Source organism: Perognathus longimembris, chromosome 11 (genome assembly GCF_023159225.1).
Source record: "Perognathus longimembris pacificus isolate PPM17 chromosome 11, ASM2315922v1, whole genome shotgun sequence".
Classification (NCBI taxonomy): Eukaryota; Metazoa; Chordata; class Mammalia; order Rodentia; family Heteromyidae; genus Perognathus; species Perognathus longimembris.
This window is the reverse complement of record NC_063171.1, coordinates 56206040-56219864: the sequence shown is the minus strand read 5'-3', so window position 1 is coordinate 56219864 and position 13825 is coordinate 56206040. Positions and strand designations below refer to the sequence as shown.

The 13825-nt window shown below is 47.4% G+C and overlaps 1 protein-coding gene across 4 annotated transcripts in view; it reads right to left on the bottom strand.

The window, feature by feature from the left end:
- Positions 1–13146, bottom strand: part of Cd34 (CD34 molecule) — a 41063-nt gene extending 27917 nt beyond the window's left edge. For 2 of the 4 annotated variants that reach the window (XM_048356972.1, XM_048356974.1), the window contains exons 1-4: positions 12452–12805; positions 3129–3311; positions 2303–2553; positions 252–332 (exon numbers count right to left, since the gene is read on the bottom strand). In XM_048356972.1, the coding sequence (XP_048212929.1) occupies positions 252–332; positions 2303–2553; positions 3129–3311; positions 12452–12656 (720 nt within the window). In that variant the 5' untranslated portion in view covers positions 12657–12805. Of the gene's footprint in view, positions 1–251; positions 333–2302; positions 2554–3128; positions 3312–12451; positions 12806–13000 lie in introns of those variants that run through there. The other 2 variants (XM_048356973.1, XM_048356971.1) reach the window with 2 other exon arrangements.
- Positions 13147–13825: the final 679 nt, after the last annotated feature.

Sequence of the window (13825 nt, the reverse complement as noted above, 5' to 3'; positions counted from 1 at the left end):
ATAACAACAAATTTCATTGAAATTGGTTTTGCCTTTTTTGCCCACCAGATGGGGCTTCTTACTCCCTAAACCCAAAGCTTGGTATTAGAAGTTACTAAAGCCTGCTGCACGGGCAGACCTCCATGCAAAGGTGGCCTCATGGAAGGTAAGACCCCGGATGCAAGGGCAGCCTCATGGATGGGGACTTGAGGAAGTCCCGGGGTTTGTGGGAAGGCAGCAGAGGGGAGGGGAAGTGGACGGGGAGGACTTACACAGCTGGAGGTCTCATTTAGCTCCAAGCAGATAGCCTGTGTCAACCGCACTTCTCGGATGCCAGAGCATTTGATTTCTCCCTGTATCAAAACAAAGCAAAGTGACTGTGTAAGAATCCCTACACCTCCTTTCCACTTTGGCTTCTGTGGAATACTCTAATAATATGGCGCTGGGTGCTGGTGGTTCACACCTGTAATCCTAGCTACTTAGGAGGCTGAGATCTGCAGCCCAGGTAGTCAAGTCTGTGAGACTCTTATCTCCAACTAACCACCAGAAAACCGGAAGTGGTGTTCTGGCTCGAAGTGGTAGAGGACTAGTCTAGAGTGAAAGAGCTCAAGGGCAGCGTTCAGGCCTTGAGTTCAACCCCTATGGCTAACAAAAACATTGTTTTTAAGTAAATTTTATAATTGGCCTTGAAAACTAAAGATTTTTAATGCGGGTTAAAGCTATCCATAACTCAAAACTCCAAAAGATACAATGTTCCAAAATCCTACACTTTTGTGAGTGTCAGTGTGTTGCCATGAGTGCAAGATTCTACACCACTCGACTTGTATTTCATGTACAAAATTATTGAAGAATATTGTAGAAAACTGGCTTCAGGCAGCGTGTATATGGCATACATATAGCCAGATGCTGGTGGCTAATGACTTACAATCCTATCTATCTACTCAAGAAGCTGGACCTAAGGATTAAAGTTCGAAGCCGGTCTGGGCAGGAAAGTCCCAGAAGTGGAAGTGTGGCTCAAGTGCCAGCCTTGAGTAAAAAAAAAAAAGCTAAGGGACAGTGCCCAGGCTCTGAGTTTAAGCCCCCCACACACACACCCCATATATACATAAATACATGCATACATACATAAAACAAGATGGACACTGTGTTTTATCTTGGGTCTCATCATGATATCTCACTATGCCTATGCAAAGATCCCCAATTTTGAAAAAAAAAAATAACAACAAAAACCAACCCTAAATTCCAAACCACTTTCCATCCCAAACACTGTGGGAAAAGGATGATCATGGAATGCAGTTACACTGTCTTCCTCCGTCCCTCACTCTCCCCATCGGGTAATTAATCTTTCTGCTATAAGTCTGGACTTGTAGACAAGTAGCTATTGCAATCTTGACAAACGATCAGCTTGGATGCTGGTGAAACAGGAGAAGACCTTTTCTCATTGGGGCTGTTTACCCTGCTATCCACAGCATACTCGTGGAAAGTGTGCAGCTAGATAAAGAGGCAGCCAGGCAGGTCCTGGTGACATCCATTTTCCTCCTGGCTCCCAAACAGAAAGCAGACGGGGGCCCTCATGCCTGGCCTTAGGCTCCACACCCTCATATTTTCTGCCTTTCATGGTGAAGGCTTCTAACCCCAGGCCTCATCAGAGAAGAGCAGACTGAGCTTACTACGCCCGTGTGCCCAGAGCTCACCTGGGCCAATGACATCTTCACTGTTCTAGCTCTGGCTAGCACACCCACCAAACTCTCTCAAGTGGACGGAACATTCTTTGCCTTAAACATTTTGAGAGAAGCAACTCCAGTAAGTAGGGGGTAATGGAAGCTACATATTCCCCAGAAGGAAACATTGCCCTGTTCAAAAGGGTTAGAAAGAACTACAGAAGACTGATAGCTTTCTTCTTCACTTCTGCCACAAAATGTAATACCCAAAGCATTTATTATTCTTATTTTTATTTATTATATTACTTTTTTTTGGTGCCAGTCCTGGGGCTAGAACTCAGAGACACTGTCTATGTGGGTTTTTTTTGCTCAAGGCTAGCACTCTACCATTTAAGGCACAGCTCCACATTCGAGCTTTATTGGGGGTGGAGGATGTAGTTTATTCAGAGATAGGCATCTCACAGACTTTCATTCTCCTGGCTGGTTGTAAACCACAATCCTCCTGAGTAGCTAGGATTATAGGTGTGGGCCACTAGGGCCCAATCTCTTCTCTTTCTACCCCTCCTCAATACACATTCCTACACAACAGAGAAAAGCCTGCTTGCCTACTTATGGTGCGAAAAGCAACCTGCCTTTTTTTTTTTTTTGCCCTAGTCACTTACCTTGACCGAGGTGGTGGTAGGAGAAGATGGTGTGTGAAGCCCAGGGGATGATGTCATCACAGGACTGGTGTTACTGGGTGAGTGAGTAGATACATTGACAGGTGGAAAATTGGGCTTCGAGGTTATCACTGAAGTGGAACTATTGGCCGGGGTAGTGACCACTGGGAGGGTCACAGAGGTCCAAGACTGGGCAGAAGAGTTTGTGGTCACAGGGACTGGAGCAGTCCCAGAGGTAGATGTGAAGTTGGTATCTGAAACAGACCAAAACAGTGGTGTTCCCATGTGTGTGCTTACACACAGTAACACACACACACGCACACACACGCATGGTTCATGGCAGGAACTTGGTCTTCTGCACGGGAGTTGTTGAGGTCATGCTTACCGCAGACCCCACCTAACCAAACTCATGTCAAGGCAGTTGCTGGAATCATAGTGATGATGTAAGATTATTTAAGATGCCCTCTGGATTCTAAACTAGATGAACTAGATGCTGCTCCACCCTAGAGAAATAGAGACCACCAAGATGAACCTGGATCCATCATCTTCCTTCATTTGGATGAGATCAGGGACCTTGGTGGAGTCCCCACCGAGCCTTCTTGATGACCAACTGGGACTCCAAGGAAAGAGAGGTGCACAGAGAGGCAGTTGCCAATGCACTAGCCCAAGAAAAGTCACCACTGGCAGAATCATCTAGAACTCACTTTAGCATACTAGTATGATGCCCAAACAATGAACGCAAGTACCTGCTGGGGAAGTCTGCTAGCATCCTAAAAGCTCTGCCTAGGCACCTGCTGTGTTGCTCTGGAACCCGAGCAATTCTCTTTACCTGGAGTGGCTGTTGGGGTCTTACTGCTGTTCTGAGAGACAGAGTAGGGGCTGGTATTTCCCAGGGTACTTGGCATTGTGGCGCTCTGGCTGGATACGATGGTAGAAACATTTGAAAGCATTCCCTGGGTGGTTGGCTTCATGGGAACAGTCGTCAAGTTATACTGATTGGTGAATCCGGAGGCTAGAGGGGAACAGGCAGGACAGGCAAGAACAAGTTAGACCTTCTGGGAGCTTCAGGACACCACAGAATTCTAAGTCTTGACTTCAGGTGGACTCTGTAATGGCCCTGGCCATGGAGCAGAATAAAAATATCCTCCCTAGCCATGGATAGTGGCTCACACGTGGAATGCCACCTACTTGGGAGACACAGAATAGGAGAACTGAGGTTCAAGGTCAGTCCAGGTAAAAACTTAGTAACACCTTCCTATTTCAACAAACAGTGACTTACCTTTATAATTTTGTCTAGTCAGGAGGCATAGGCAAAAAACAAGAGATTCTATCTGAACACTATCTAGCAAAACAGGGGCATGGTTCAAGTGGAATAGCTACGCCCTGAGTCCAAATTGTGGTGCCACCAAAAGAATATCCTTCCAGAACAATAAATCAATTTACTCTTCTAAAAGTAAAAAAAAAATCTACAAGCTCACGTCTATTATGACTTTATTTCTAGGACGGCAAAGTTTCAAGCAATAGAATGAATCATAATAAGATAAATAGCATAGGTATTTATATGCCCTCATCATTACTGCTCGGAGGGAGAAGGGTAAGACCTCAGGTGCCCCCTAGAAGTGTACAAGATCCCTACAGGGTGGGTAGGGAGAAGAGAAGGGAAGTGGGGTGGGGTCAGAGGACATCTCTTCCTGATCAGTGGCAGTATGCCCTGAATGCCAAAGGGTGTAAGATTTCCAGATCCAAGGTTGGTGTTCTAGGTAGCATGAAGGAATGTTTGTCAAGTAATAGAGGTAGAAGATAATCTGTTTATCAGTTAGTTGGCTTAAAGTATTTAGACATGTGGAAAGTGAGCCTCTCTTATATCCTGGCCTTGGGCCCTGTCAATATTAAAGGTAGGCTGGGTTGCCAGAGTTCACACCCAGAGAACGAAGAGAAGGACACCCTACAACTTGTTCCTAAATTTTCCTGGTTGAGCTCGCTCTCCATCTGTATTTTTCAGAGATTTCCTAACTAAATAGCAATGCAGAAGGAAGCCTTCTGTTTTCCTCAACGTCAAGTGGGGGAATCAGATTTTCAGCTTCAAGTCAACCTGAGGCCAAGAATGTGTCCCCTAAAGTGACTCGTGTTACCACTCCACCTTTCTCCAACCTGCTGTAAGCACACTGGTATTGCCAGTAAGTGCAAATAATCAAGTGTTAATATGAATATTATTAGGCCAGTACTCTCGAGCCACAGCTCTACTTCTGGCTTGTTTTTGTTTTCTGGTTAATTGGAGATAAGAGTCTCACACAGACTTTTCTGCCCTAGGTGGTTTCGAATAGTGAACATCTGATCTCAGCCTCCTGAATAGCTAGGATTATAGATGTAAGCCACTTGACGCCTGGCCAAAACTCTACACTTTTATCTCACTGCACTTTAAAGTAAGTTGCTCTTACCTGCAATTTGCCGTCTGGGGCTCTTGATTCCCTACACACTAGGTCCCCAAAAGACTACCCTCCATGTCCACAGAGTAACTAGAACAGGTTTGCCGGTACCTGGCTAATAATATTATTATTCACATGAAGCAATAATATTCTTATCTCCATCCTAGAGATGAAGAACCTAAGTCATCAAGGTGTTAGCCAAGACAACAATGGGGCTGACTTAGCAGTCAGCGGCATAGATCCTCCAAACCTCTGGAAACAAAAACAAACAATCATGAGTAGATTTCCATGGGCTTAGATAGAGGGTGAGTCAATCAGAACAAAATATATAGAGTCCAGTGAGGTCTACTTCCTTCTTTAGATAGGACCCCTGCACACTCTGACTCTTATGAACCCATTATAGGGAACAGGTGTTGGGACCATTCGGTCCTAGAATGAAAGGACTAGCTCTTAAGGCACTTCCCTTGGAAGTTCCTCTTGGATGGACCTCCTTCTGCCCACACCCTCCCTCCTTTCCTCAAACACATCAATTCTTGGGAATCCCATCTGGTGGAGCCCGGCCCTGCCCTTTTCCCTCTCCAAAGGAAGCTGTGCCTGACTAGAGTGATGTCATGCTTTTGAACCCCCTCCCCCGAGGGACCTCCTTCACCCAGACAAACACGTTTGAACTTTTCCAGATGTGAAGAGAAGCCTGATGTTAGCTCCGAGGATGGAGGTGCCTGCTCCAGAAGAGTGAAGCAACTCTGGGTGTAGGCCAGCTACCGGCCTGCTGGGGACAGCCAGCCTCCCAGCTGCAGCAGCCAACTCCCTCTCAGTATTTAGCCAAGCACTGGGGAAGATGGGGTAGCAGCATCTGTCTGCCAAGGAGAAGGGGGAATCCAATCTCAGATTGACTGATCTGAGTTGAGTGAGCAGAGAAGCTGCTGAGACCTTGGAGAAACAGGACAAAGGCGGAGGGCAGGAAGGCAAGTCTGAATAGATGGGGTATGAATTCCCACACAGCAAGGGGACAGCAAAGCCAATGCCCTCTAAGCCAGTCCTGACCCAGGTATGGAACACAGGCCCTCATTGGCTGATGTCCCAGGGCTCCTGTTTCTGAGCTCATGTGAAGAGACAGTCTTGGAAGAACGCCATCCCAAGGGTCAAGACTGACCACAGGTCTCTTTTTATCCCCTCCTCCCATTCACATCCACGGTGCAGAACCATCAGATACTAGCTTTTCTTGGTCTGAGCTTTGATCTCAACTCCATAGGGGAATAAAAGCAGCCAACAGTGAGACGCAGAAAGGCCAGGATGAAACCTCCACTCTATCCCCCTCCCCCACCCCCCGACAAATGGGACCCAACTTTACTCCCAACCCGCAGAGAACTGTACTGCAATTCCGATGAGTTACTGCTTGGTCCATCCTTATCAACCATGCCAGTGGAAGGAAGGACTCTATCTAACCTAGCTGTCCTCTATGATCTTGACTCATGCATGAACTTAGATAAGGGAGGAGAAACGGGTCTAGTCCTTAGAATAAAGGCTGTAAGAATTCTGTCAGAGTGAAAATTGATGCAGTAAAATTCACACTTTGAACCTATAAGAATTTAGAGATTTTTTTTTTTCTCATAGGCCTCTCTAATAAGCTTGATATCCTGGCCAATGAATAGAAAACAGACAGGAACACAAGGCCACAGTGGTCTGGAGTCTAGAGATAGTTTTGGTAGAAAGAGACAGACACGCACCTTAATAAACGTCAACGATGTCACTGAGCTGCGGCAATGATACATTATTTTCATGATGAATTTGAGTTATCAAAGTTGAAGTTCTTTTTGGGAAAGGATAGTTCTAAGGAAGCAGAGATATAAGCAATCTATTTTGAAAAGATTCCCACCTACAGTTAGAAAATGGAATATTCCTTTGGTCATTAAAAGGGATTTATAAACCCTAAGGTTATTAGCAAGATAGTTAAACTCTCATACTCATAAAAGGCTAGTTTTCCTATACTTGCTCTTTTTTTTTTCCTTTTACTGACCTTCTTAGTTTTCTCTATTTCCTGATTGCCTAACCTGCCAGCTCTACTCCATCCATCGGTCCATCCATCCATCCATCCATCCATCCATCCAAATACTGCCTGCAGGCCCAGAAAAATACACTGAAAGAGTTCTTGGGTATCTCAGACAGAAGGCACCTGCCACCAGGAGGTGAAACAGCACACACAGCTTCAGTGATGGGAAGGCAGAAACCACCCAGAAACAGACTAAGAACATGCTCAGAAGCTTCTTCCCTCTCACATTTCTAATTGTCAACAGGGCTAAGAAATCAACCTGGCCAACTAGCTGGGAAGTCAACTCTCTAACCTTTCCCTCTCTGGTAAAACAGGGACAAAAGCAGACCCTGCTTCCTAGTTGTGTTGAAGAACAAAGGAGGTGGGGAAGTATAAAGCAGTCTGCCTGGTACTGTTCAGAACTCAGCAGCCACCTTCAGGACAGGCCCCTTCCTTTTGTCCCCAAGAGCTGTGCACTTATCTCTCTCCCCCATCTGGCACAAAATCACGCATGCTGTTTCCTCAGGATAAGACTAACTGTCGGCCTGGGGTACAGCATAAATTTCTTGAGTGTCAGGGCCATTTTTATACTTGTGTGTTTTGCACAGGACACATAGCAGAATCCTGGGAATTCAGGGTCAGTAGCGGTGGGGAGCAGCCCAGTGGGTGTAGAACAGCCACCTCTAGGTGCCACGTTTCCTTCGGATGTTTGGATGTAAAGACAGCCAAGATTCAGAGATTTCTAGAAACTAAGTGACAATGCTGAGTGAGGACCTGATATTTGTTATCTACATCAATATCAGAGGGGGCAAACTTCGGCTGTTGGAACAAATCCCAGCTGGGAGCTGATTTTGTATAGCTAGTCAGCCAAGCATCAATTTTACATTTTTAAGGGTTGAAAATAAGACAAAGTAGAATGTGAATCACAAACTATAGATGGCCTCTCAAGCCTAAAATATTTATGATCTGGCCCTTTTAGAAGTTTGCTGACTTTGTAAAAGAAGAAATTGAGGAATTGAATATATTACTTTAAGATCCATTTCACTTACAGTGTATTTTGTATTTTTTTTAACCTTCACCACCAATGGCATACAAAGCATGTTTCTCAGTCCAACAGACAGCACAGGAACCAATTCCTGACCTTCCCTGGGCATTAAGTGTCATTGCAACTTAAGTAAATCCCCCAAAGAGTTTATAATCTATTGAAGCCAACTGGAAAAGTCTTTAGGGATTTTCATGAAGGACCAAATTAAATCTGTAACAATCCAAAGACTAGAATTAGAACAATGATTAGAAGTTATAAGAAGGCTAATTTCACTGCAATAGAAGAAAAGAATTTCATGTGATCTTTTTCTAAATAGGATGAACTGCTTTAGGAGATAAGCAAGCTACCCATTTTATCTGAGAGTATTTAGGGAGCATCTTTGTTAGAGGCACATTTCACCTTGATCTTCCATGAGATGAAGCCCTTTAGGACTACCACAAAGGCTCATCATACCTTCCCTCAGCTTTCGAGACTCAGTGAGGTATGACTAAACCAAGGTACACATGGCCCAAGTGTTTGCAGTATACTGAGAAAGCAGACTAACAAGCCAGTGGTTATTGGTGAGGAATCACCTTGACCCTGCCTACTTACTGTGGAACCCTAGTATCTGAGGTTTTTCTCCTCCAGCTTCTGTTTTCCTAGTTTTTGACTCCTAAATGGCAACTTGACGCATCCCTCTACTCAGTATGACACTACTGCCCCTTCAACAAGCCAAGCACCTTGGTTTCTTTAGTCTCTTGGGAGAGCCACTCATAGAATCCTGGTGTGTGTAGGCAATTTTTGTGTGTGTGTGTGTGCCAGTAGTAGGGCTTGAACTCAGGACTTAGATGTTGTCCCTTAGCTTTTCATTTTCTCCCCAAGGCTGGGACTTTACCACTTGAGCCACAGCTCTACTTCTGTCTTTTTTGGTGGTTAATTGGAGATAAGAGTCTCACAGACGTTTCTGCCCAAGGTGGTTTCAAACTGTGATCTGGGCTGGGATGGTAGCTCAGTGGCAAAGTGCTTGCCTAGCAAGTACAACGTCTTGGGTTCGATCCCCAGTACCAAAAAAGAAAAAAAAAAAAAAAAGACAAACTGATCCTCAGATCTCAGCATCCTGAGTGGCTAAGATTGCAGGCATGAGTCACTGGCACCTAGTATTTTTCATGGAAGGTTTGAGAGACTGGTGCAAAATCATGAGGAAGCCCCAAAGAGACACTGGCATAATTTTGAAATATTAGTCATCATTATGCTAATGAATCCATACTAAGGGATCTCCTTGGCCAAGTCTCTTCCACTCTCCATGCATCACTGTTCCTCTACACCTACCTATAAATCTCCCTCTCCCTCTCCATGCTCCAGAGCCCCGCAGCCTTCTTGTCTTTTGGCCCAGCCAAACGTAAGGTTCCATTCGTATCAAACGTGCCATTCTGACTCCGGTCGGCTTAAGCAATGGAGTGAATGACCTAGAGATGCTACATGCTTGATTTTTTTTTTCTTTCTTTTCTTTCCAAATCAGGAAGGGGCAGACTTCCCAGTTAAGCCAGAGGCCTTTTCCTTTGTATCTGAAAGGAAGTGATTCATGTCAAGCTTGCATCTGTGTGTAGGGAAGGCCACCTTGCCATGCTCAGGCCCCCCCTTTGCTTTGGCCCCATCTCCTGAAGGAACGTGTGTGTCTCTCTCCTTTGTAGCACGCAGGCAGGGCCCTTGAGACTAAGATGGTAGAGAATGTGTTTTCATTTCTTAGTTCAGAAAGGAAGAAATTGTTCTCATTTGGGAAGTCAAAGCCCAAAGCAAATATGGAAATTGTGTCCTGGCCAGGGTGAGAGTTTTCTCCTGGAGGTGGTGTTTCCGTTCTTGGTCCATACCTTCATAGGTCTGGTTGGCCACACTGCAAGACATTTAGTTGATGAACCAAAGTCCAAGGAATGGGGACTTTGGGTGGAGCTAGAGAAATACCCAGCTCTGAAAGCAAGCCCAGAGCCTCCAGCCCTGAATCTAAAGGAAATTAGGCAACCTGATGTTAAAAAGTGAAATGTATTCCTCCTTGCAAGCTGCTGTGGTGGGTTTGTTTTGTTTTTAAGGACTGAGTGCTGCAGTTTAGCTGCAGTTTGATACTTCTTGCCCTGAGCTTTTGGAGACAAAGGCTTTTTGGAGGCTCAGGAAAAGAAGGGGATGGGGACAATTGAATGAAGGGCCCTAGGGGTGGAGCTGAAGGGAGAAACAAAAGAATCTGAGGCCCCGGCCTATTTTATCAGTCAAACAGGAATGCTGCCCAAGTTGTGCATTTACAAAAGTTTGTACTGGCTGGGCTGACCTGACCAGGGGGACCACTGAATTAGTCAGAGGTCCCCAAGGCTGCTCCTCTTCTGTGGCCATGTGGCAGGGAGTCAAAGGGTGGAGTCCTCTCCCCTCTGGAAAATATCTGATAAAATTCTTTTTCCTTTTCTCTTCCCCCTCTTACGTGTAACCCAGACAGGATATGGGTGTGGGGTCTGCAGGCATGAAGAACCCAAAGGAAGAAAAGGAATGTGACCAGGCAGACGTGGAGGGTGTTGTCAGAATGAGGGAAAAGGCAAGAAAGATACCCCGAGCCTGATAAAGGGGACCCTGTAATAACTACTCTGCATCTGGTGGGAGGGCAGTGCAGCCTGGTGGTCCTCTGGTTTCTGATTTACTCGCTCTTAAAAGAGAGCCTAAGTGTGGTTAGCTGGGGTGCCTTTGTCCGTGTCAACTTCTCACCAAGTTGGAAAAAAAGGCTTTCCCAGCCCTTTGTTGGGGCAGTGATAAGGGAACACTAAAACTTCTAGTAATAATAACAATGAATTTTTGCAATGGCCTGTTGTGATAGCAGTTTTAAGAGCAGTCACTCATTTCATTTATCTTATAATGTAGTCTAGAATAGAAAACAATTCCTACAGAGAGAGAGGGAGCACGAGAGGGAGAGGGCGAGAGAAAGAGAGAGAGGAAGAAAGAATGAAAGAAAAAAAGGAAGGAAGGAAATATCAAAACCCTAGAAAGCTCTTGGGAAGGCCTAGAGCAACAATTGGCCCAAGAACTCTGAGGATCCAAGCCTGAGAAACAGAGAGAGGGGGAGGGGAGGTACAGAAAGAGGGAGAGAGATCTCAAAACCCTAAGAAGGGGTTCCCCAAGGGAAGACCTATAACAATAATTGGCTCAAGATTAAAAGTAGAGCCAGATATTGGTGGCTCACACCAGTAATCCTAGCTACTCAGGAGGCGGAGATCTGATTATTGTGGTTCAAAGCCAGCCTAGGCAGGAAAGTCAATGAGACTCTTATCTCCAACTAAACACTTAAAAAAAACAAAAACACAAAAAAGGCCAGAAGTGGAGCTGTGGCTCAAGTAGTAGAGGGCTAGCCTTGAGCACAAAGGGTCAGGGACAGTACCCAGGCCCTGAGTTTACTCAGGACCCTCACCACACAGTAACAATAATAATGATGATGATAATTCTTAAAAGGATTTTGGAAATGGAAACTCCTGCACTGCCCTTCACCCCAAAGCTAAGACCCAGATATTCTCAGCCAATCTGCTCAAAGTTGTGTTGCTCCCCTACTCACACTGCTGCAGGCCAAGCCAAGGTTGATGGAACTAAGAAAAGGATAGGCCACTCTTAGCAGGGAGGCCAGTCAGTCCCAGGCCACCCAGGCTGCACAGGCCCAGGTCAGAGAAGAAGTGGGAGCACCTGATGGGACTATGAGCACTTGACACTTCGCTGGGCTCTGAGGGCACAGTTTACCACCTGCACTGTTCTGGGAGGCCTAGCGTTACTCCTGTCCAAAAGGGTATGCACATCCAGGCTGTGAAACAAATCACCGGAGAGCCAAACTCAGCTTCCTCCAGCAGTTGCCAGCTGTCTTCAACTGAGGGGGACCCAGAGGAGACCAGGGGCGAAGATACCCAGCAGGCAAGTCCAAGTTCCTCAGCATACATGGTGGGTGGCCTTTAAGACCCAGAGAAGATGGAATCAGGAGCCTTAGAGAGCGAAAAGCAAGTAAAAGCAACTTACTTTGAGTGTAGCAACACATACAGAATATGGCTCACACCTGTAATCTCAGCTACTCAGGAGACAGATCTGATGATCATGATTCAAAACCACCACAGGCACGAGGCATGAGGCGCGTTTCTTAACCAGCAAAAAAGAGACAGAAGTGAAACTGTAGCTCAAGTGGAAGAGTGCCAATCTTGAGCAAAGAAGCTAAGGGACAGTGACCAGAATGTGAATTCAAGCCCCAGTACGTGCACTACAATAATGAAAAAAAAAAAAAGTTGTAGAATACTGGCCTCCAATGAAAGCAATTAACTATAGTTATTGAGTACCTAGTACTTTTTTTTTTTTTTGCCTCCTGTGAGAGCAAGACCTTAGAGGTAGGTAGGTTGTGTGTGGGTGAGCGAGAAGTGTTCTGGCCTGTCCACTCGCTTTAGAATTTGGAGAACAGGGAAAGAAAATGCCAGTGTAAGTAACAAGTCTGAATTCGTGCAGGGGTGAGGAGTTGAGAGCAGAAGGAGGCCGTGTACCTATGAAACTACCCCCACCTTCCCTTCAGCGGGGCTGGTGAAGTGCGTGCAGAGGCGATTCTAGTTTAGTTTCCTAGCCTTTATAATCCTCAATGCAAGAACGGACTGTTCTTCATTCCAAACTCCTCCGCTCACCTAGTTCGGCCTTCCTCCCCGGTCTTCTGGGCGTGGGACCCCGTGCCCTGCCCCGGTTGGCTTCGCGGGCATTCCTTACCGTCCACGTCTCCGTGGAAGGTGGGCACTCGGGGCCCTTCCTGGCCCGAGGCGGCGGCGGGCTAATTGCTTTCTGCATCGACCAACAGCCACCAAAAACTTTCCTGCTCCTCTCCTCCTCCCCCATCTCCCGGGCCCTGGCTCCAACTTTGCGCTCTGCACCTTTTGGCAATGCGGAGAGATCCTAGCGTCTCCACATCGTGTCAGCAAACCGTCTTTCCTGGCTAACACCTACCCAAATCCATATCCCCGCCCGGGTGGGTGGCTTCGCCTCCCACCGCCACCGAGTCCCCAGGTGAAGCGCTGGCCCCGGGCCGGTGCACCACAGCCCTGGGCGGCCGGAGCCTATGCGTGGGGCAGGGGTCCCTTCCCTCCGATCGGCTGGGCTTGGTGGCTCAGCCTCCCCGGGAGCTCGACCCTTCTCCGAGGAGCAGCTGAGTGGGGCTGGCGCGGTGCGCGGTCCATACTCACGCAGCAAACTCAGCAAGCAGAGCGCGGTCCAGCCCCGCAGCATCCCGGGCCCCGCGCGCGCGCCTCGGCGGACCAGCATCCTTCCCGCGCCGCTGCCGGAGAGACGCACACTGGTGCTGGACGAGCGATCCGACCCGCGCCGTAGGCGCGCTCCGCCCGCCCGCCTGCTCCGCCCGCCCGGGAGGGGGTGGGGGATTCTTTGCCTTTCCCTCCCCTCTTCCCTCCCTCCCCCCCTCCCTCCCTCCTCAGGCTTGGCAAGGCCGGCCCCCCTCCCCTTGGCTGCCACTAACGTGCGCTTCCTTGGTTAGTCCCTAAGGCGGAGGGAGGACGGGAGGCGGGAGGCTGGGGTTGCCGCCGCCGCGTGGTCGAGGCCAAAAGGGGTTGGATGTTCGGTGTGGCTCCAGACGCCTGCCTCTGGAGGCCGGACCCGGTGGAGGGCTTCCACTTAACTTTTAACCCTTGAGGGCAGCCTTGGGGGGTGGGGGGTGGCCATTTTCCTCTGCCCTCCAGCCTGGCTTCTTCTTTCCTCCTCCTCTTCTTTATTTCTTTTCCTTTTCCCCCCACTCTTTCTTTTTTAAGCTTTAAGCTGGGTAACAATTTTGGCTACAGAATCTTCATGTGAGATTTGCAAAGTGTGTATGTTGCCCATCTCAGACTTGCCATATGTTACGTGTTCCCCAACATTTAAGTGAGCGTCACCGATTCCAGGTCTCCTGTTTAGTGGATTGTGGTTGGGATATACAGAAGTGATTGGAATGAGTCATTTTAGCTATCCAACCCATCCTTGTTGACTTTCAGGGGTTTGTCCCCCCATTCCCCCCCCCC